The sequence below is a fragment of the Notolepis coatsorum genome (genome assembly GCF_963971535.1).
Source record: "Notolepis coatsorum genome assembly, chromosome: 6".
Classification (NCBI taxonomy): domain Eukaryota; kingdom Metazoa; phylum Chordata; class Actinopteri; order Aulopiformes; family Paralepididae; genus Notolepis; species Notolepis coatsorum.
In genome coordinates this window covers 159,565,277-159,590,276 of record NC_140170.1, presented here as the reverse complement: position 1 = coordinate 159,590,276, position 25,000 = coordinate 159,565,277, and the positions used below count along the sequence as shown (strand labels likewise).

The window sequence follows — 25,000 nt, the reverse complement described above, 5'->3', positions numbered from 1 at the left end:
GTGTGTGTGTGTGTGTATGTGTGTGTGTGTGTGTGTGTGTGTGTCTGTGTGTGTGTGTGTGTGTGTGTGTGTGTGTGTGTGTGTGTGTGTGTGTGTGTGTGTGTGTGAGGGTCACCTGCAACAGTGTATAAGCACACCAGTGTGAAGCCATGTAAAAAAAAAAAATGCTCTTACAAAATATTGTTTCTGGCATAACTCACTGTTTACTATTATTGAAGATATTGTCCTAAGACCTCATCATAAGACCTTGTCCTAAGACCTTCGCTCATGAAACAGCAACATTTACGAAGATTGGAATCATCCTGTATTTTGAAAATATCGAACAATGACTCCAATGTACTCAAAAACAGATACAGAGCTTTTTGAGGCATGAGACCCTTGTCTTACCAAGTCCTTATAGTTCTACCAATTCCTTATAGTCATACCATGTCCTTATAGTCCTACCTTGTCCTTATAGTCCTACCATGTCCTTATAGTCCTACCATGTCCTTGTAGTCCTACCATGTCCTTATAGTCCTACCATGTCCATAGTCCTACCTTGTCCTTATAGTCCTACCTTGTCCTTATAGTCCTACCATGTCCATAGTCCTACCTTGTCCATAGTCCTACCTTGTCCTTATAGTCCTACCTTGTCCTTATAGTCCTACCATGACCATGTATAGTCCTACCTTGTCCTTATAGTCCTACCTTGTCCTTATAGTCCTACCATGACCATGTATAGTCCTACCTTGTCCTTATAGTCCTACCATGTCCTTATAGTCCTACCATGTCCTTGTAGTCCTACCATGTCCTTATAGTCCTACCATGTCCATAGTCCTACCTTGTCCTTATAGTCCTACCTTGTCCTTATAGTCCTACCATGACCATGTATAGTCCTACCTTGTCCTTATAGTCCTACCATGTCCTTATAGTGTTACCATGTCCTTATAGTCCACCATGTCCTTATAGTCCACCATGTCCTTATAGTCCTACCTTGTCCTTATAGTCCTACCATGTCCTTATAGTCCTACCATGTCCTTATAGTCCTACCATGTCCTTATAGTCCTACCATGTCCTTGTAGTCCTACGATGTCCTTATAGTCCTACCATGTCCTTATAGTGTTACCATGTCCTTATAGTCCTACCTTGACCATGTATAGTCCTACCTTGTCCTTATAGTCCTACCATGTCCTTATAGTGTTACCATGTCCTTATAGTCCACCATGTCCTTATAGTTCTACCATGTCCATATAGTCCTACCATGACCATGTATAGTCCTACCTTGTCCTTATAGTCCTACCATGTCCTTATAGTGTTACCATGTCCTTATAGTTCTACCATGTCCTTATAGTCCACCATGTCCTTATAGTCCACCATGTCCTTATAGTCCTACCATGTCCTTGTAGTCCACCATGTCCTTATAGTCCTACCTTGTCCTTATAGTCCTACCATGTCCTTATAGTCCTACCATGTCCTTATAGTCCTACCTTGTCCTTATAGTCCTACCATGTCCTTATAGTGTTACCATGTCCTTATAGTTCTACCATGTCCTTATAGTCCACCATGTCCTTATAGTCCACCATGTCCTTATAGTCCTACCATGTCCTTGTAGTCCACCATGTCCTTATAGTCCTACCATGTGCTTGTAGTCCTACCATGTAATTAGTCCACCATGTCCTTATTGTCCTACCATGTCCTTGTAGTCCTACCATGTCCATGACTCTGTCTCTGTCTCTTTCCTCCAGGGTAAGCGAGGGATCGTGCTCCGTGTCACAGTGAGAGGCGGCCCATAGGAGGAGGCGACCGCAGGGTGTTAGAGCGATGGCAGGGCAGGGGCCTCCTCTTCTCCTCCTCCTCCTGCTCCTGGTGGGGGTCCTCCCCCCCGAGGCCCGGGGCTCCAGCTACCTGTCAGGCCCCCGCTTCAGGTCTCGTCTACAGAGGGACCGGCACATGCGCAACGTGCGCCCCAACATCATCCTCATCCTCACCGACGACCAGGACATTGAGCTGGGTATGTTTACATTCCTTCATTCAGCTGATGCTTTTTTACCCCAAACCTTTATTTAAACTCGAAAAGCAACCGAGGTTTCCCTCATTTAGAGTCACGTCGGGTGTACATACAAAGATTTGCAAAAGAAGGCATAAGTAAGACATGTTTCACAGTAGCTCCCCACAAACTTTGAAAAACACACTTTTTACCCCCATAGTCTTTGTTTTATTTTTGGTTTTTATTTTTAAATTTTTTTTAATTTACAGTAAGTAACATCGACAGGTCGAACATTTCAAATTTGTATATGGATATGGCGAGCCAGCGGACTGCGGGACGACCGGCAGCCGATAGGACACCAATTGGCTCCTCGCGTTCCACAGCTGGCACAGCAGGGACGGAGCTAAGTGAAGCTAGCCTTGCAGCCATTAGCAAGCTTGTAGAAAGACAATTTGATAAACACTTCGAAGCATTTCGGCAGTCGGTGACGGAGGAGATAAAAATGGCAATTGATCCGGTGATGGAAGAGGTGGAGACGCTGAATACAAGATCCTTGGCTCACGCTAACGAGGTAGCCTCGCTCACTGAAGAAGCCTCAAGACAGTGTGAACGGTTGAAGCGATTGGAGGGGGCCTTGCTCGACAGACAGACAGACGGAGGTGACCAGAATGCAGGCAAGAATTGGCGAGATGCAGTCCCGAGAGAGGCCTCAACATAAGAATCGTTGGAATCCCGGAGGGCTCTGAGGGGAACTGTTCTTCAGACTTCATACCCGGCTTACTGCAAGAAATTCTGGGCCATGACGTTCTTCCTAGTCCACCGGAGTGCGATGTAGCCCATAGAGCTAACCTAGCAAGGCCCGGAAAGGATCGGGGACCAAGACCCTTTATTGTGAGGCTCCATAGATTGCAGACTAAAGAGCTAATCGTCCGAGCGGCCTGCTCCAGAAGAGGAGATCTACGTTTTGGAGAACACAAGGTGGCCATTTTTGAGGATTACACCCCTGAAGTGTCGGCGCAGAGAGGGGACTATCGAAGCTATGGAAGATAGGTTGTCGTCCAATGTTGCTTTTCCCGGCCAGACTGTTTTGGTCGCTTGGCTAGGCTGGAGAATATCTGAAGAAAGAGAGGGTTGACCTGGAGAATGGCCAAGAGTGATTGCTAACGCTGTGGGTATGGAACTGCTATGGCCGTGCTGAGCGGAGCTCATTTATGGGTTTGAGGCCTTCATTGTCGTAATTATGCGCCTCTGTCGCACTGTGGAACATGGAACCTAGACGAATTCCTGTACGTTCACTGTCTTAAAATAAATGTGTTTCTGATTCTGATCTGATTTTAGTCCTCGACAAATGTTTACGAATTACAAAAAATAGCGTGAATATAGTTTAACTGACTGAGTCATGTTTAAATTTTTTTCTTGGTTGGTAAAATGTGAATGTGAAAAAAAGAACAAAAAAAATTATAATTTGAAAACAGCTTAACACATTGAGCGCCACAAGCTTCCCCCATCCTTCACTGTTTAGAGCCAGCTTTTCATGACCATTTTCGTGATATTTCACGATCTTTGCGGAGCTATTGTATATTCTATATTATAGCTATGGAGACAATAGTATGGCTCATTTGACAGACACTATTTCTAGTCCATCATGTAAAAAAGTTTGTTTCTACACCAGTGGCGGCCGGTGGGTACTTCGCCACTAGGGGCGCTATACCAAACATTTTGCTAAATGCAAACATATACAGTACAGTACCACGCAACACTCATGGCAAGACGTGAGCGATTCGACTCACGCTCACGGCAATGAATCGGCTCTTATGAACGAGTCGCTCAGCTGTTACTACAACAACACACAACCAGTCAAATAAAGTATAGTCTAGACTCTAATTCACAACTTGAAACACAATATATAAATAGAAAAGTTAGAAACAAAACTCGCCCGTCTACAAACACAGGCAGATCTCTCCCTCTCTCCTTCTCTCTCTCACACACAGCGCGACGTGGAATCGATTCGTTACACAATCAGACCTATTATATACCAAGAATAACTTCAGTATGAGTACAGGGCTGTACACATATTTTGCATATTGTTAAACGAGCCAAGGCTAGCTATTAAACTATCGATATGAATCGAAAATCTGGGACCCTGATGTAAACAAGACAAACGTCTTTCTCTGGTCTGCATCCCCTTAACAATTGTGTGTATTGAGCCGTACTGTATTGTACCCATTCTGCAATCTGTTAATAAAGTTCTCATTCATTCATTCATTCAAACATAGACGATATTGAACAAGCCATAATCCGCGTATTTTCAATCCGAGAGAGCTGCAGTAGTTAAATCAATGAGCCATCGATAAATAAACAATCAGCAATGTCTCGCTTCATGAATGGCCAGCAGTAGTACTGCTCCTAAAAAAAACGATTTACAAACGTTAACGTTAAGCAGAGAGAGAGAGAGAGAGAGAGAGAGAGAGAGAGAGAGAGAGAGAGAGAGAGAGAGAGAGAGAGATTTCTTCAACCTCGAACCTAAATTCCTTAGCAACCCGTGTTACCAAGTAAACAAATCACGGAACGATAGCCTAGTACTACTAACGTTAGCTCCCAGAACGATAGCCAGTTAGCCCGCACCAGCCTAGTACTACTAACGTTAGCTGCCAGAACGATAGCCAGTTAGCCCGCACCAGCCTAGTACTACTAACGTTAGCTGCCAGAACGATAGCCAGTTAGCCCGCACCAGCCTAGTACTACTAACGTTAGCTGCCAGAACGATAGCCAGTTAGCCCGCACCAGCCTAGTACTACTAACGTTAGAGAGAGAGAGAGAGAGAGACTCACTGTTTAGTTGAAACGTCCAGGGCAGGAGAGCTTGATAAACGTGTATAATCCGCCATATAGCTTGTTAGCCAAGTGTTAGCTCAGCTGAGCTCGTCGACGTTAGCACAACACTCAACAAGTACATTCCTTTGTCCATTTCCGCTCGAACAGACTGCAAACTACCTGGCGTTCTATCGCCATGCTCTAAGACAAACTCTAACCTTAACCAACTTTGAAAGAGTGCCTAAGCTTAACAGTCTAAAGAACTTGCAGTCACGGCACGGCACGCTCTAAGACAAACAACAGTCCTAGACCAACCTAGGAACCAAGCTAGAAACTAGAATTGGAACATTAGAAATTGGATTCGGCCAATCAGAGATCGTCTCTGTGAAATTCTGCCATGGAAAAAAATACTGGCGTCGGCCAATCAGAGAGCGTCTCCGCGAAATGCGGCTATGGAAATTCTCACGGAAGTTCACGCTGCTTTCTAGACCGCTTCAAATCGCGCTCGGATTCCAACATAATAGTCATATTTCAACGCACAACGCCGTATGCACTGATTGGCTGTGACGGAGACAGCGATCAAACTGTGACGCGCACTCAGAGCGCTATCGCGTATAGCCCTGGCCGAGAAATACAAAAAAAAAAAAAAAAAAAAACGTGATGTCACTTCCTGCTCTGGAAAACGATGTTTTTTTAATTTAGATAATAACGTTATATTGTGCATTGGAAATACAAACATACTTAAAATGAGTAAATATTATTAATTTTAAACATGTTTATATTATTTATAGGGCTATAAAACACAAAAACGAAAAAGTTTTATTGTCTTCTTCTCTGATTTAACAGCAGCTGGCCAGCAGGTGGGTCGGCGCCCTAGCGCCCCTAGTGGTAGAGCCGCCACTGTTCTACACACTGTAGTTTGTAGTTTATTACATGCTAAACATCGTCCATTTCCAAGATAATCCAGTCTTTTTCCATAGATCGCAAGATAAAACACGTTATATGCAATAAGCCCAAACCGTTCTGGTTGATCCCCTGAAACCCCAAATACTCCCAAATCAAAGGTATATACCAGGGGTGGCCAACCCGCGGCTCGCGAGCCACATGTGGCTCTTTGCCCGTCAATGTGTGGCTCTTCCATCCATAAAAGAATATATATATAATTAAATATAAGTAAATCCAGAAGTCAGATGATTTGCAGGGGCTGGCGTGAGCTGGGTAGGGTAGTTTTTCAAAATTCTAAAGCCCAGAGTCTCTTCCTTCAAAAGACTACACTCACTTTTGGCTGCTCCACTTCCTCCTGTCAATATGCGCCGGTTTCCGACTCAATGCCCTGAGATTTCTATAATCTTATATTTCACTAATAACAATTAAAATCATTGGTAAACAAACGTAATGCTGAAAATATACACTTTTACTGTATATTTCGGACATAAGAGGTTAACCCTGTGAGGCCCAAATGAAAAAGACATTAGCAACTTCAGAGGGTGGGAAATATAAACACATTTACTATCAAATAGCATTGTGAGGTTGAACAACAGGACCAATACATGTGCTTAAAAATTTTTTTATAAACATTTACAGACTTTTTCTTTTTTTAAATGGCTAAACATGATTTTGTAATTTTGCAACCGTGGGTCTCACAGGGTACTTTTAACCCTGTGAGGCCCAAATAAAAAAGACATTAGCAACTTCAGAGGCCAGAGGGTGAGACCTATAAACACATGAAGGGTGCCGTGGCTCTTTGTGGTACCACAGTAATTTTTGTGGCTCTTAATCTCTGACTGGTTGGCCACCCCTGGTATATACCATGTACACATGTGCCTTGACAAAATTATCAAGGGGGGGGTAGTCTTACCCCGAAAATGCGATCGTTACAAAACGCTTGGTTTATGTCCGGTAAAGTAAGACACTGTGATCATTACATAAACATGTTTCTGTTACGACGGAGGCAGGTAGGTTCCAGTCGTGGGGCAATAAGTAGAAGCAGAGAAGGTTTTTACTCATTAACGGTGGTTCTCTTTATTTGTAGAACGGTACACCTACAGTAAATCCAAAAGGTAACAACACTGACGCAGGGCGTCTAGGAAGAGATAGATAATAATAATAATAATAATAATAATAATAATAATAATAATAATAATAATAATAATAATAATAATAATAATAATAATAATAATAATAATAATAATAATAATAATAATAATAATAATAATAATAATAATAATAATAATAATAATAATAATAACAAACAGCTATGTCCAGAGCCTGAGGTACCGCCGTGTACCGTGCAGGGAGAGTGTGAAGATCCGACAACTAGAAGCAGAAAGACAGGGGTTAAATAAGACCACATTCCAGACATACCAAGCGCACCACTGTGACAGCCAATCAGGAGACCCAGACAATAAGTGACAGGGGAGACAAGTGACAGGTGTCAGAATGGTGGGTGGTTCTCAGGCGGCCGCCAGAGAACCCAGAGCGTTACAGTTTCAGGTTCGGTAAAATAGACATAGGGGGTCCTTACCTTAGCCAGAAGGTAATCCAAAAAGAATAATTCCAATGATCCCATCGGCGATCGCGATTACTCATTTATATGTAATTACACATGTTTACGGGACACTATAGGTTTTGAGGCGAGCAGATCTGCTAGCGATTGCTTTGGAAGAGCTCCTCCCCCTCAGAGCGAGTCTTGATAGTCGAGTTCATTCATTGCCTCTCCTGATCCATTTCTTTCTGAGTTCAAAAGGTAGGCGATACTGCCACCTGGTGAGATTCTATCAGCATTGCAATTCCAACGTAGGCAAACAAGCCAGGGACACAGAATGATCCGGATGATGGTTTAGAACGGGGATCAGAGGGAAAAGATCAAAGGATCTAAAAACGTATTATTACGTGTTTGGCGCTCAAGCGTTGGCGGCGAAACACGTAATATTACGTGTTTGGCCCCGAATGAGTTAACAGGTTAAGGTCCCAGAGTTTGCTCTGAACAGTGTGAATCTGCATTTTGCTATGATGCCCCTCTAGCTCATGGAATGCACTCCAACAGCTTGAGATTATCCCCTCTGTTGCAGAGTTTAAAACCTTGATCTACAACCTTTGTCAATCCAGTTGTACGTGTTTTAATTTATTAAAACTGCCACATGTCCTTGTCTTATTTTTGTGATTTTATATGCCTGTTTTGCTTAACTGTATGTACACTCGACGTGACTCTAAATGAGGGAAACCTCCGTTGCCTTTCGAGTTTAAATAAAGGTTTGAAATGTAACGACAGCCGGGGGTACAGTGAGCAGGGCCAGCGTGGCTGACGAGAGGCTGGAAACTATACGCATCGTCCTCCACGGACCGCATCGGTGTTAGCAGCGTGTCAAAACGTGTGAACGTGTGAAAGGCGTTAATTGTGGGGCTTTCACGTTTTATTTTCTCGCACGCGCGTGTGTGTGAGAGAGAGAAGGACAGTCAGAGATTTATTTTTGTATTCCCTGTGCGATCTCAGTGCATCCCTTTCCCCCCCCCCGGGGGAGGAGGGGGGGCGGGGGGTAGCGTGGATGCTCTGTCCAAGTGAACCCAACGGCGTCAGTGAGAGAAGTCAATTTAATGCTGCTTCCTGGCACCTCAACAAATTGGCCCCACTCAGAGTCAAGTGCTCCCTTTTGCCAAGCGCCCATCCCCCCGACCAACCAGTGTTGGCATGGAATGAGAGCTGAGCGCCCCATTACCCGGGCGCCAAACCCTGGCCATCTCCCTGCCCGGTTAAGCCCTTTAAGCGGTTGCATTGGGCTGGAGGGGCTGCATAATGGCCGGGGTGACACCCTTTGTCCCCCCGTGATCGCTGGTGAGTAGACCTCCATTGAGGAGCAGGAATTTATGGTCAAGCATCTGTTTCTCCCAAACAATCGCCATCAGTCTGAGAAAAGGACCTTTAGTACACATGAATCCAAATGGGCGACACTCCGAGAGGAGATTTATTCCCGCTCCCCCCTCTCTCTCTCCTGCTTTCTCTCTTCTGCCCTTCGTCTACTATCTTCTGGCCCTTCACTCTTTACCCTCGCTTCATCCCGCCATATCTCTCTCTCCCTCCCTCTCTCTCTCTCTCTCTCTCTCTCTCTCCCTTCCTCTCTCCTCTCTCTCTCTCTCTCTCTCTCTCTCTCTCTCTCTCTCTCTCTCTCCCTTCCTCTCTCCTCTCTCACTCTCCCTCTCCCTTTCTCTCCCTTCCTCTCTCTCTCTCTCCCGCTCCTTCCCTCTCTATTCATTTCCTCTCTCTCCCTTTCTCTTCCTCTCTCTCCCTTTCTCTTCCTCTCTCTCCATTCCACTCTCTCCCTTCCTCTCTCCCACTCCCTCCCTCTCTATTCCCTTCCTCTCTCTCTTTTTTTTTAACGCTATCACTGTTTCTTTACCCACAATGCTCCCTTCCCATCTCAACCTTCCTCCCACAACCCCCCCCCCCCCTCCTCCTCCTCCTCTCTCTCAGGCTCGATGCAGGCCATGAATAAGACTCGTCGCATCATGGAGAAGGGCGGCGCCCACTTCTCCAACGCCTTCTCCACCACCCCCATGTGCTGCCCATCACGCTCCTCCATCCTGACGGGGAAGTACGTCCACAACCACCACACCTTCACCAACAACGAGAACTGCTCCTCCCCCTCCTGGCAGGCGCACCACGAGCCACACACCTTCGCCGTGCACCTCAACAACTCCGGCTACAGGACGGGTGAGGCGTGTGCCGCCGGAGGGGGGTGCTGGATTTAGATTTGGGGTGTGCTGCTATCACAGTGTTGTTAGGACATTATTTTGTTGTATATCCTGCATTCAAATGAAGAATAGAATAGAATAGAATAGAATAGAATAGAATAGAATAGAATAGAATAGAATAGAAGTACTTGATTGATCCCGAGGGAAATTCAGCACTACAGATCGCTCACAATAAACATTTAGGTGGTCAAAAGTCACAAATAACAATAAGAATGCAGTCGAGTACACATAATGACTTCATGTAAGCACCTGTACAAGTGTGTATATCATGTTAAGTGTGTTGAAACTCTCTTCTTGTAATAAGACCATTATTCTACATGTGAAATTAATAGAGAAATCTGGTATTTATATATAGAATATTATTCTCACTCATTTACAGGTACAATTCACAGATGCACTGGAGCGTCATGGTCCTATTAATGCATGTCTCACCTGTCCTTCCCCCTCAGCCTTCTTTGGGAAGTACCTGAACGAGTACAACGGCTCCTACGTGCCCCCCGGGTGGCGGGAGTGGGTCGCCTTGGTCAAGAACTCTCGCTTCTACAACTACACGCTGTGCCGGAATGGAGTCCGTGAGAAGCACGGCAGTGATTACCCCAAGGTCTTAGATCTTATATCTTTACACATACCACTCACTAAGAGCATGGCAGTGATTACCCCAAGGTCTTAGATCTTATATTTTTACCCCTACTGTACCACTCACTAAGAGCATGGCAGTGATTACCCCAAGGTCTTAGATCTTATATCTTTACCCCTACTGTACCACTCACTAAGAGCATGGCAGTGATTACCCCAAGGTGTTACGATGGGTGGCGAGGGAAGGTGAGGAGAACCCAATTTGCGGAACAATGATAACGAGAGAGAGGAGGCAGAGACGAAGGAGTTGGATATAGTGAAGGGTGTTTACTGAATAAGCCGGTACACAAAAGCACGTACAAAAGAACAAACAAAAGCAAACTGTAAAACACGGAAAAACAAACCTTGGCAGAGCTGGAAAACATGACTAGAATAGACAGGAACTAACTCACGGGTAAATACAGGGTAAACGGCAGACAGGGAGCTTCACAATGATAACAGAGACACGACAGGATACCGGGGTAGAGCGGAGACAATGACGCCACAATGAAGTCAGGGAACACACAGGCCTATATACAGACACTGATTAACACAGGAGGGTAATTGGTCATTAAACACAGCTGGGAAGAACAGAGTGACAAAGAAACATTACATGGTTGAAATATAATACACACAAGATAACAACACTAAACCAGATCACAAAACCAACACAGACAGGGGAGGCATTATGCCAGGGAGTGGAACATCACAGACAAGACAGACATCAAATGCACAGACAACAAATTGGTAAGAATCACATAGAACAAATTGATGAATAGGGACAAGAGCTGCACTATCTGACGGTGCCCGCCAGAGGGCAGCAGAAGGCCACTGTTCACATTGTTCCAACTGTCCCAGACAGGACTCTGTCTGGGATCATGACACAAGGTCTTAGATCTTGTATCTTTACACCTACTGTACCACTCACTAAGAGCATGGCAGTGATTAAAGGTCTTAGATCTTATATCTTTACACCTAAAATTACCTGCGTAATTTTGAGAGGATTACGCAGGTTATAACACTGGAATAAGGTCATTATAAAGTGTTGTACAAATTTGCAAAGGAATTATGACTTTCGACTTGCAGTGACACACTGTGATATATCCCACATACAGTAATAGCCTACAGTGTGTGCATGTAAGTATTTGAATGTATTTGTTACAAATGTCAGATAAACTGTATGTGTTGAATGTGAACTAATGGACGTCTGCCTCACAGGATTACCTGACGGACATCATCACCAACGACAGCATCAACTACTTCCGCATGTCCAAGAAGATGTTCCCCCACCGGCCGGTCATGATGGTCCTGAGTCACGCTGCCCCCCATGGACCGGAGGACTCCGCCCCCCAGTACAGCACCGCCTTCCCCAACGCCTCCCAGCACATGTGAGCATGTGTTTAGATTGATTGATTGAAAACCTTTATTTATCCCAGAGGGGAGATTCAGATGTCCATCACAGCATCAACAGCCATTTAAAAACAGTTAATACATAACATACAATTATTTAGTACGTGTTAAAAACAAAGATGGACAAATACATAGGGCTAAAAAGAAGAGCTAAAATAGTGCTAAAATAGAGCTAGAAGTGGTGAATGAAAGAAGAAAATAAGAAACAAGTCCAATCATGATGTTAATTAATTAGTTACAGTCCACAAATCAGATCCTCCAGTCCACAGCAGTTAGCCCGTCCTGGCCCTGCCTGGTTGTGGAGCCTGATTTCCACTGGCACAAAGGACTGCCCGAAGCGCTTTGTGGTATGTCGGGGGGGGATAAGTCTGTGGCTAAATGTGGACCGCATTGCAGTCAGCTCATCATGGAGGGGGTGGCAGGGGTTCTCAAGGATAGCGTACAGCTTCCTCCTCATCCTCCCCTCTGCCACCACCTCCAGACTGTCCAGGTCCGCTCCCACCACAGAGCTTGCTTTCTTGACCAGTTTATTTATTTTGTCTGTGTTGGTGTTTCCCCCCCAGCATACCACAGCGAAAAAGAGGTCACTAGCCACCACAGACTGGTAGAACATCTGCAGCAGTTTGCTGCAGACATTGAAAGACCTGAGCCCTCTCAGGAAGAACAGTCTGCTCTGTCCCTTCCTGTAGAGGGCCTCGTGTTGTTCGCCCACCGTACAGTGGTGCTTGAGTTGGCTTGGATCCGTGAGGATGTGTTAGATACAGTGGTGCTTGAGCTGGCTTGGATCCGTGAGGATGTGTTAGATACAGTGGTGCTTGAGCTGGCTTTGATCCCATTTATACGTAATAGAGGGTCACGGACCCTCATCGTTTCATAAGGTTTTGTCTCTGAGAAGGTAGTTGTTGTTAGACACGATTTAGTCCAGAATTACATAACTGTCTATACAGTAGGTTGGCGGATAACAGAGGAGAGAGTGAAACCTATGATCAGAATAGTCATTCTTAACTCATTGGACGCCAGACCCGATGATAGTCGGGTTAACTCGCCGACCGTTCAGCGCCAATCACGAGTATAGTCGGGTTTTAATCGTTATTTCTTTTATTAGCGATATCCATTCATTTTCATCCATCCAGCCTGATGTTATCGTTGGGAATGGGTCTGAGCTCGCAAAAGGGCAAATACTGCCCCCTACGCCTTCCGGCTGGTATTGCACTCCACTGGGAATGTTATATATTTTTTTCTGGGACGATCCAAGCTGTGCGGGCGTGGTTTAAATAATCAGGCGAGGTAACCTGATTTCAACGATAGATCTGCGAGGCTGCCCCCCCCCCCCCCCTCATATGCAATGCTGTTGAACATGGCATGGACCTCCGCGCCCAGTACTTCAAATGGCGATCAGATAATTGGATTATTTCTTTTGCATTACATCAGAATCAGATACAAGGTTATAACAACAATATATATACATTTTATCGTTGATCTGATATGTATTTATAACCGATCGACGCTGTATCTGTGTGTGTATGTGTGGCTGTTTTCCGTTGGGTGCAGGAGGTGGGGGGGGAGGGGGGTGCCGCGCTACGAGCATACCTGTCAACCCTCCCGTTTTTCCCGGGATTCTCCCGTATTTCACCGTTCTTTCCCGCCGTCCTCCCGGTTAAATATTTTCCCGTAAATCTCCAATTTTTTTCTCCCTTGACGACAGGTGGCAGCCGTGTAGATTAGAACGTTAGCACAGAAAGTCCGACCGGAAGAAGGTTGCGACCCGAAGAAGAAGAAGTAGGCCGACCGGATAAAGAAGGATTCTAGGCTAGAATCAAGTCACCAAAGCTGATGTTAAAATGTCTATGCTTTGTGCAAAAGCCAACGTGGCCTTCAGTTTCAGACGATTTCAACCCGAGGGTAGCAGACATGATTTTAACATGATGTTCCCTGACTCTGCCATTGCTCAGAGGTACTCAGCGGGGAAAACGAAAGCCACCCACCTCATCAAAGGTAAGATAGCTCTGTTATGGCTAGCCACAGACTAACGTTACTAATGAATAGACAATATACTAGCCTAGGTTTACCCTGGTTCCTGTTAAATGGCTGCTGTGAAAAGGATCTATAGATTGCAAATATAAAGGACAATCAAATCTAATCACTGGACTCTTTTGCTCAACAGGTGCCATAGTTGTGGAGTTTGATGACAAAGTTACAAGCATATGTAAAGCTCAGCCTTTTTCATTGTTGTCAAACAACAGAAAAAACGACAAAGAATTCGTCATTCTGTGTCTCTCCAAAGCATCCAGAGAGTGATAAGACAGTCTAATTAGATTCAAATGTATTGTCATTATACAGCACAAGTAACAGTAAAGTGCAACAGTAATATACAATGTACTGGGTATAAAATATATAAATGAGTACTACTGAGTAATAGTACTAATCAGATGTATGTACAGATCACTTTAAACAAAAGGTCACTTTAAAGGAAGGAGGTATTGTATAGTATAATTTAGATACATTAAGAGTTACAATTGTATAGTAGTGTACATAGGAACCAGTTTCTCAGGAACTTAGCATGTATTTTTTTATCATGCATATCTTGTGTCTTACCTATTTTCTTTTTTTCTATGCCTATTTTTGTGTATTTTGCACAATCAATGCGGGCATGACCACCCGCATTTCACTGTATTCCCTGATATGTATGTGACAAATAAACGTCTTGATTCTTCTTGAGTTGTAGTATTAATATAGTGATGAAGGTATAAAGAAGGGCCAAATCTCCAGTTTTTTTTTAAATCCCAATGTTGACAGCTATGGCTACGAGGGCCATTTCATGTATGCACGAGGAAGGACAATAATGATGATCTAGCGTTGATTTCAGGAAGATTCGATAATCAGCCGAAAAATGACAACGTGTTTTGTGTATTCCACTAAAGGGCTATTATCGTGTCTTTCTCTGGAATGACTAGAAATCACCAAAACTATACTCGTATTCAAAACGGTATAAAACGGAAACGTACAGATGAACAAACAATCCGTTTTGTACATGTTGACTGCAAGCAACTCACTGATAATTGATGAGTGTATTAGACCCATAGCCATAATTTAAGATATATTTTAAGCACTCACAAATCTCCCACTCCTCCCATTGATTAAAGCGGTGGCGCTCTAGCGCCCTCTGGCGCACTTAAGCGTGGCGGTCAATGAGTTAATTACATTCCTTTGTAAATAAAATATTAGTGAAATTAAACTACACCCCACTTTTATCTGGGGACCCCCTGGAGACCCCCTGGAGACCTCTCAAGGACCCCCGTCCCTGGACCCCACTTTGAGAACCACTGTTTAGAGCACTCATATAACTATAATTACAACAACAAAAAATGTATACTGTATTTATTTATTTATTTATTTTTATTTAAAAGAGGGACAATACATATTAATGAACATTAGGTACATATGCCAGATTATAACCAGAGGCTAATTTCCATCTGTAGTCCTTTAGCAGGTTGATGTTATATCAGAGCAGACTAATTATAAACACAAACAAATTGTGTATACACACTTCATAACCACAAAAACAGATAACAGTACAAGTTACTAAACTATACAAACCTCATAACCACAAGAACAGACAACAGTACAAGTTACTAAACTACACAAACCTCATAACCACAAAAACAGACAACAGTACAAGTTACTAAACTATACAAACCTCATAACCACAAAAACAGACACCAGTACAAGTTACTAAACTATACAAACCTCATAACCACAAGAACAGACACCAGTACAAGTTACTAAACTACACAAACCTCATAACCACAACAACAGACACGAGTACAAGTTACTAAACTACAGAAACTTCATAATTACAGGAACAGACAACAGTACATGTACAAATGACTAAACTACATAAATGTCATAATCACAAGAACGGTACATGTATAAGCATTTTTTTCTATTGCTAGGTTTTAGTGAGTTTTTCCTTTCCTTCACGTGGGGCATGTCTGGGAGTGTTGCATTCATTTATTTTATTTATTTAAAATGTTTTGGACTTCATGGTGTTTTTGTTTTGTTCTTGATTTATTGTGATGTTTCTTCTTGACTTGTTTAACACTTTGATTGCCTAAGGTTAAATTCATGATATACCATCCGTTGCCAGCTCTATTTAACATGGAGAAGTTCCCCTTCTTTGCAGGGCTATAACTTTTTAAATTCTATTGCTAGATTGCCATTATTAGGGCCCATTCAAGGTCCTATATGTATTGTTCATGGTGTAGCAACGTTAAACTTTTTCATTCACATATTCATACTAAAATATGGTCTAAAGTATAAGTATGTTTTCATCTCTTTCTGCAGCTTTCTCCAGAACGTGATTTATAGCCCCAAATGCATTATATTGATGATGAAATACAGTTTGGTAGGAATCTGTGCGAGATCAAAAATTTCAATTGGACGTACTTCTAGAATTTACTACACGTCATCTGGGCCCTGTTTCTTGTACGTGGTTCAACTAAGTCGATCAAGATGTCATTATCCAGCTTCAGTTAACCCGATGTTTGAAGCCGGGATTTTCCTGTTCCACGAAGGTGGATTCAGTCTCGTTAACTCAAGCCAGACTTGCGACTCAGGCTAAATGCGCGCGGCCGCTTTAGGTGAAAAGCCAGCACGTATCGATGGCAGAGATCCTGATTCTCTAACGGCATTGATTGATTAATTGATTTAAGACTTTATTGACAGATTGCAATACGGCTCAATCGCCTCGCCGACAAGTTAAATGCGTTATCTATAGGCTAATTTTAAGTCCCTCATTACCTCAATCAATCAGATTATATTTCTTTAAACTTGCCTGCTGGATTGAATAATCAAATGAGATCTTGCTAGCGAAAATAATTAGTTAACTGTTATACAGAATTACGATACGGCTCTCTTACCCATTGATTGATGTATAGTCAATCTTTAACTTATCTCCAATGTGGTCTAACGGGTTGTTCTTTTGACTTTCACACAGACGACCGGGGTTCGAGACCCTAGTCGTCTCCTTCCTTTTGCAATATAGGAATAATTCAATTTGGTGCACGTTGAGAGCTATATAAAGAATGACATCCTCAATGCATGTAGATTTATAATATTTTAACTTAAAACCAGGCTACTTTGGCGTATAATCATTAATATTATATTCAAAAAAATCATATTGGAAACACCGGGTTTTGAACCCCGGTCACTGGGTTGGCAGGCTTGAGCACTACCGCTGCACCACTGTGCCAGATGGGATAAATTCATTGTTTATACATTAATGAACGAGAGACCCGTGTTTAGAATATCCTTTGTTTTGAATGAAGTTTATCTCTTTATCCTCATTCATTAATGTGACGTCAACGGCTCATTCAATTTCTCAAATCCGTCAAACAGCGCATCTCATCAGACATCTTAATCCCAGTTACAATTAAAATAACCACATAATGTGTACATCGCACGAGCGAGCGCCACCGTCGCCACGGTATATATAACGTGCATTATTTAGGACAAAGTGAATTTAGTATCAGCATTTTGGGTCTATTTTACATTTCAAAAGACCCCTCTGGAAGAATGGAGCACAAGAACGTAATTCAGAATGGTATAACGCAGATCCTAGGCTGTGGGAATAATTTCAGGAAACGAGCTGTCACTTTCTTTGCGGGGGCGTGGCTCTGCGTGATCCGGCTAACTTGAACTTGAACTCTGCTTTCGACCAGGCTCAAACTTTTGGATCTGTTGTCATGGTGATTTGGAAAATCCACGTACATGGAACCGGAAAGTCCGGCTAACTCAGTTATCCAGTTAAAGTTATCCGGCTAACTCAGTTATCCAGGTACAAGAAACAGGGCCCTGATGTTGACCGGATGGGCGAGGGGGCGTTTATAATTCCGTGGGCAACGTTATACCATTCATCTAATGTGGGTCATATGTTCATCATAGCAGTTAGTAAAGAACACGTTAGAATATAACGCTAAAACTCACCCCAGTCTCCTCGGGCCGTTGGGCGATCAGCGTGGAGTAGACAGTTTTCAATTATGGGATGTCGAAATACCGGATCTATTTCCAGGTTGTATAATAGTATATACGTCCAAATCATGTTGTTTTTTCGAGTTATTTCCACCGATCGATGTTCACTGGGTGAAGACTGAAGGCCTCTGCATGCTACAGAAACTTCAAAGCAACTGCAACACAACATCGACAAAGCAACAGTGTTTTAGACACTCTGCCTTTATGCTTCTGCAACATTGACGCGCAAAGTTAGTTTAACTAAAGTTAGTTTAGGTTCGTGTTAACGTTAGATAATGTACAAAATAAACGTATTTCCGGTGATTTTAGACGTCGCTCTTTTATTTTGAAAACCCCGACCGGAAGTGTTATAGTGTCTGTTGCTAGCAGCTTAACTTTCTGTGCTTTTCGAGCTAACGTTACCGTAACATCATTAGTTTCCAATGGAGAGGACCTCGGCTCACATGCAGCTCAAACTACCTATTGGAATAAATTAATTGATTGATGTTTAACTTGTCCCTGTGTGTGTCGTCATTTCGACTAGCAAACGTTGTATTTAACGTTACCTCAGGACGGATACCATTGTATTTACTTGGTTAGCTATGTAGCTAATGTGGATAGCATTTTGAATAGACCCAATGCTAGCTGGCTGGCTACGGCTTTATTTACTAAATTATGGAGGCTTTTTAATCGTCAAGGTAAGAGAGGATTTGTCATGATCAACTGAAGGCGTATGCTATGGAACAATATGTGCTTGGGTTTTCAGAAAAAGGCGAGCTATGTGACGCTAATTATTTAGCGTCAACGCTGGAAACAACAATGGAGGATGATATTCTCTGCGGGACTAATATTATTCTATGACAGCCCCGCCCCCATTCGCTAACCAACCAATCACTGCTACGCAATATCAACGCAACGGTTGTTTAGGTTAGATTTGAGGGACATGTACGCAACGTCCAAGCAACACAGTCTACAAGACCCTCTAAAACAACCGCGCTGAAATCGCGCCGATGTTGTGTTGCAGTTGCTCTGAAGTTTCTGTAGCATGCAGAGGCCTTGAGTCTCTCTAACATTAGCGAGTGCCCGGACCACATATGGAGTGAGTCCTGCCGGGTTAAAGGTTGACATCCGGTTTTCCGATCTGCCGATCGGCCACCAGATGGCGCTCTTGAACCGCTAGAGGATTGAGAGGAGATCAGAACTGTGTGTCAAGGCTGCAGAGGGGAAATATGATTCCGATCACAGATTTTTGAAATATTGATATCAAAGACGAGTTCCGGCGTCCTCGGCAACTTGAGCATGGCGGGGAATGACGAGTTCCGGCGTTTTCGGCAGTTAAAGTGTTAAAGAAGACGGCCCATGGAGACATTAACGTGTGTTGTTGGGCCTTACAAATAAATTTGATTTGATTTGATAAGTTACTAAATTACATAAACTTCACAACTATAAAAAAACAGACAATAGATGAAACATACAATGACAATATGTGTGACGTGGACAAGACAAACCAGGAAATAAGGAGACTATGGCCATGGTTACACTGGGGTTTTTGTTTTTGTTGCTGAATGATTACGTTTGCATGTCCAAGTTAAAAAGAAACGCCGTTTTGGCAGGAAGGTGTTTTCGTTTTGGAAACTCGCCGACAATGGTGCCATGTAATCTGCGCGAGCCGGATACGGAGCCGTTCTGCCCAATGCCCATGCGCAGTAGAGACCCGCACGGTTATTTCCAGTGTTTACAGCAGAGCTGTACCAAGTAGCTGCGGCTACCAACGTGTTGTCAAGTTATTGTTATAAGGAGCCCAGTCCAAGCTACAACAGTCTGCATTCCCTTAACAATTGTTTGTATTGAGCCGTATTGTATTGTACCCATTCTGCAATCTGTTAAATAAAGTTTACATCCATTCATTCTGCTAGCATTAACGTTACCAAGCTGCTAGCCACAATGCTATACTGTTATAATGGCATATCCCAATCATGTTAGCACGTAAGCTAACAACATCGGCAATATTTTTGTGAGACTAAACTCCGCTGGTGGTCAATTGTGTTGATGTTAGTTTTGTTTCATCAACAAATCATCAACAAATGAGGCAGAACACACAGTGAATGTATCCGTTTTTGTTTATTGCACTTTATTTCTTGCTGAAAAATAAATGCTATGTGGCTAAATGGCTCATGCGAGGTAAAAAGATGGTGGCTTTTGAGATTTTTAGCAGAATGTGGAGTGTCTCGTTCAACCTTTCTGATTGGTTGAAAATGGCCTTCATGTTTGAACTACATCGCCGCCTACTGCTTTGGCATTGTACTACATGTATATAGTAGACGAGACAAAACGACGTCTAACTTAACTCTTACTTGCCTGCCAATACGCAGCGTTCTGAAAAGCGAATGAAACTAAACGAAAATGGCCCTAGTGTAACCGCAGCCTATAAGTGCTTTTGGTACAGAGTGTTAAAGTGACTGGTGCTTGTGCCAGAGCGCTAATGTGCTCATTTTATTGCACTTTAATTATATATAAGCCTCTGAGACACACATAGACCTGGAGGTACTGTAGACATCTCAGCAGAGGGGTCAGAGTGTAGTCTCGGCCAGTTCTGTCCTGGTGGAGCAGGTAGTTGCTCAAAGACACTTCACGGACACATCGCTCCTTGCAGACCTGTAATCTCACATGTGACGACCAGGGTTATGGAATGGCCTTGAAAAATGAAACATTCCACCCTGCCGCTCCTCTAACCACCCAGCCACCCTGCCAAGGTGAAACCATCCAAACTCCTGAGAGAAGCCCCACAGCGGAGTTCAGCTACATGGGATATAAATAGAACCCATTGAGTACAGCCTACTGCAACTCCAACTCTGGGCCAATTTATGTGCAATCCGTTTCATTCAGGAAGTAGATTCTCTTTCAAATTGAGAATGAACGATCTATAAAATTAGTGAATCACCCGCGGCTTGTTTTGAAGCGATGGAATTGAAAGCAACCTGGTATTCACTGCAAAACTAAAAAAGCCATCATAATAAGTCAACTGATCTTAAGCCTTAGAAGCCTAATTCCTTGATGAACACCAACGCGTGGGATTATTTTCACTTGCTATTATAGAAGGATTTTCTCAAAACAATTTACAGCATTATTGTGAAATGTGTGATCTGCCGTGTTTCGAGGTATCGTCAGAGGACATGAGGAAATAACTTCTTAGTAGTAGTCATACTGTCTCTATGTATATAATACAACTCTGTACATACATCTGATTAGCACTACACTCAGTAGTACTAATTTATATATTTTGTACCCAGTTTTGTTTAACCACCTGTATATTGCTGTTGCACTTTACACTGAACTACGTCAGGTAGACTCATGTGACTGCTCTCTCCCTCTGTCTCTGAACTACGTCAGGTAGACTCATGTGACTGCTCTGTCTCTGAACTACGTCAGGTAGACTCACGTGACTGCTCTCCCTCTGTCACTGAACTACGTCAGGTAGACTCATGTGACTGCTCTCTCCCTCTGTCTCTGAACTACATCAGGTAGACTCATGTGACTGCTCTGTCTCTGAACTACGTCAGGTAGACTCACGTGACTGCTCTCCCTCTGTCACTGAACTACGTCAGGTAGACTCATGTGACTGCTCTCTCCCTGTCTCTCTCTGAACTACGTCAGGTAGACTCATGTGACTGCTCTCTCCCTCTGTCTCTCTCTGAACTACGTCAGGTAGACTCATGTGACTGCTCTCTCCCTCTGTCTCTGAACTACGTCAGGTAGACTCATGTGACTGCTCTCTCCCTCTGTCTCTGAACTACGTCAGGTAGACTCATGTGACTGCTCTCTCCCTCTGTCTCTGAACTACGTCAGGTAGACTCATGTGACTGCTCTCTCCCTCTGTCTCTGAACTACGTCAGGTAGACTCACGTGACTGCTCTGTCTCTGAACTACGTCAGGTAGACTCATGTGACTGCTCTCTCCCTCTGTCTCTGAACTACGTCAGGTAGACTCACGTGACTGCTCTGTCTCTGAACTACGTCAGGTAGACTCATGTGACTGCTCTCTCCCTCTGTCTCTGAACTACGCCAGGTAGACTCACGTGACTGCTCTCTCCCTCTGTCTCTGAACTACGTCAGGTAGACTCATGTGACTGCTCTCTCCCTCTGTCTCTGAACTACGCCAGGTAGACTCATGTGACTGCTCTCTCCCTCTGTCTCTGAACTACGTCAGGTAGACTCACGTGACTGCTCTGTCTCTGAACTACGTCAGGTAGACTCATGTGACTGCTCTCTCCCTCTGTCTCTGAACTACGTCAGGTAGACTCATGTGACTGCTCTCTCCCTCTGTCTCTGAACTACGTCAGGTAGACTCACGTGACTGCTCTGTCTCTGTCACTGAACTACGTCAGGTAGACTCACGTGACTGCTCTGTCTCTGAACTACGTCAGGTAGACTCATGTGACTGCTCTCTCCCTCTGTCTCTGAACTACGTCAGGTAGACTCATGTGACTGCTCTCTCCCTCTGTCTCTGAACTACGCCAGGTAGACTCACGTGACTGCTCTCTCCCTGTCTCTGAACTACGCCAGGTAGACTCACGTGACTGCTCTCTCCCTCTGTCTCTGAACTACATCAGGTAGACTCATGTGACTGGAACCATGCGGGCCGAGGCTGACGAGGGCCAAGTCTTACATTTGACACGTTCAGAGCCGACACTCTGCCGACTCACCCCCCTGCGCGTCGTCCGCGGACGCTTTCATTTAACCCTACGTGACACTGCTATCTCGTTATCTCTCACCGCCTGTAAAACGCTTCGTAATCTTCTCTCTGATAAGCGTATACTGAAGCTTTCTGGTTTATTCGCCTCGCGTTTTGTTCACGTTTCATTCCTCCGACATAAGGAGCTCTTCTTCCTTGCAATGTGCAACGATGTATTTTAGGTAGTTACAACACACACACACACACACACACACACACATCCCAAGCCGTCTCTCCGCGTGCACCTGACTGGCTGTCGTCTAGCGTTATCTAATGGCGATCCTACATTACTATCAGCCTCCAGAGACACATCCTGGAGGCCAGTAATGAGGCAGTGTTCTTTGTTCCTCCTCCCGCTCTAATCCCACCAGCATCATTAACCTCCGCCACACAGGCTTTATGCCTGGAATATTCCGAAACAACTCAGCCCTGCCGTCTTTGTAGCAACTTTTTAATTGCCTTTTCCTCCCATAAAATCACGCTTTCCCATGGCGTGAATCTTTCAGCGGGTCTCCTCCCGCTAACTTCCGTCACCTTCCTGTCCTCCGACGGGAGGGAGAGCGGTGCTAAAAGGTCCCCTCGGCTCCTCCGAGGTGATAAAGTGTCCATGCCGGGGCGGGGGCACGTCCTCCTCACACTTCGCACGCGGAATATGAAACCTTTTCGGACGCAGATTGAATTCGGTGTGGACATTTTACGCGTCTTTGCAGTGTTGTAGTCAATCCATAAAGTTTGGACACGGCACTCTGGCGTACTGTTTTCTTTTACTGAATAGGATGTGAGCCGATAGCATCAGTTATCTGGAAACTTATAATCAGGGGTGCAGTCGTAATATCAGAACTGCCTGGACGCATGCGCATACATGTTCCCTCACGTGCGCACAGAACAGATGATTATTATGCATAAATAGTAGGAAACATGTTTGTATAGGAAATTACTAGTTTTAGTTTAGTTTTTGTAAATATTGCCTTGAAATAGAGAAGCTGAAAAAGGTATCAGGATGTAGCCTTCAATATATAAAGAAATTATATTGTCAACAGATATGGTTGAAAAACAAACAATGTTTTAAATGTAATTGTAGTTACAATTTCTTTAATTGAATTAACTTAAACTAGAAAAGTAAATACAAACTAAATTAACAATGTAACTTAGTTTACAGAAGGACAGTTTCCTTCTGAAGCACAACTTAATGCCTCATCCTTCCAGTCGGGACCATTTGTCCCATAGTGAGAGCTCCACAGATCAAGCAAACCCCCACAGGGCTTGTATTTTGGTTTTGCACTTCTCGTTCTTTGTTATGTTATTGGTATCCTATTATTATGCAACGTCTAGGTGATAGATAAGTGCGGTTCTTGGCGCACGGCGCGACGAGTCGAGTGAAAGTTGTGAACGCATTTTTGTGTGCGTGCACGTCCGTGCGCGTACTTCTGCTCAGAAAACTGCTGGGACGGCGTGGTACCGCATGGGACCACCACTGCACCACTGCTTATAATGGACCCTCGCGGTGCTTCGTCTGAAGAACGAGCTTTGAGTTTTTTCTGTGCACAGAGGCTGCGGCAGATTCGCTTTTCTTTTTATTTTTTAAGTAAAATCGATCCACTTTAAGCTTTAAATATGTTTGCCTCTAAGATCTCATTAGATATTTTAACAGTGTTTATTTCAAAATAATTAAGGTTCCATGGCCTGGAGTTAAATATTGATCAGACCCTCCGTTCTTCGCGTGGGCCCATCGATCGCAACTCTTTGCATTTTACATGCGTTATGTAACCCCCCCCCGTTCAGCATTAGAGCATTACATTCTCTGGCCTCTGGGAAAGAGGGGTGGAAGGCGTCTGCAGGCGTTGGCAGAGGTTATTGTCGTGTGTGCACATTGCAAATACACCCAATGCATCAACTCATTGGTACATTTCCTATAATCCAATTTCCAGTGGAACAGCCACAATGCAACACGGCACGACCGAGTACAATAGAACTCCACAATAGAACGCCACAATGTAACGCAGGATGCGACCAAATACAATGGAATGAGAATTCAGTTTAGCTATATTGTGTCCATTCAAATGGAAATCAGTGGACAGAGAAATGAAATGTTGCCAAATCTATATCAGATGCCCTGTGGTCCAGTATTATTATATGACTTATTGTTTGCTCTCCTCTCATATTTGTTGTACGTTTTTATGTAATTTCCTTCATTTAATTGATTGTTGACTATTTCATTTGATTGATGGATCTTACTAGTATTATGGCTCTCTTATATGGCTCTCTCTCTCTCTCTCTCTCTCTCTCTCTCTCTCTCTCTCTCTCTCTAGAACTCCCAGCTACAACTATGCTCCTAACCCAGACAAGCACTGGATCCTGCGCTACACAGGCCCCATGAGGCCGGTCCACATGCAGTTCACCAACATGCTGCAGCGCCGCAGGATGCAGACCCTCCTGTCTGTGGACGACAGTGTGGAGCAGGTGGGTGGACACACACACACACACACACAGACACACACAGGGTGCGAATCATGGGGGAGCTCGGTGAGCCATGGCTCCCCTAGATCAGACATCAGCTCCCCTGAAAACATGATTCGTGAATTTTTGGGGGGGTCTCTAAATTACTGAAAATAAATGCTATTTTTGCCATGCATTTCTCGTTTTTCTGTAATTTTCTGTATCATCATCGTGTATAATAATAAAATTAGGCTATTTTGATGTATGATTA

The 25,000-nt window shown here is 43.8% G+C and overlaps 1 protein-coding gene across 1 annotated transcript in view; it reads left to right on the top strand.

The window, feature by feature from the left end:
- The window catches only part of LOC311230254 (extracellular sulfatase Sulf-2-like), a gene marked incomplete at its 3' end in the record, with an annotated part of 130,980 nt that overhangs the window by 88,989 nt on the left and 16,991 nt on the right, over positions 1-25,000 (top strand). The window contains exons 3-7 of the mRNA XM_084316475.1: positions 1,725-1,990; positions 9,248-9,487; positions 9,978-10,129; positions 11,362-11,531; positions 24,603-24,753. Of these exons, the coding sequence (XP_084172601.1) occupies positions 1,801-1,990; positions 9,248-9,487; positions 9,978-10,129; positions 11,362-11,531; positions 24,603-24,753 (903 nt within the window). The 5' untranslated portion in view covers positions 1,725-1,800. The remainder of the gene's footprint in view (positions 1-1,724; positions 1,991-9,247; positions 9,488-9,977; positions 10,130-11,361; positions 11,532-24,602; positions 24,754-25,000) is intronic.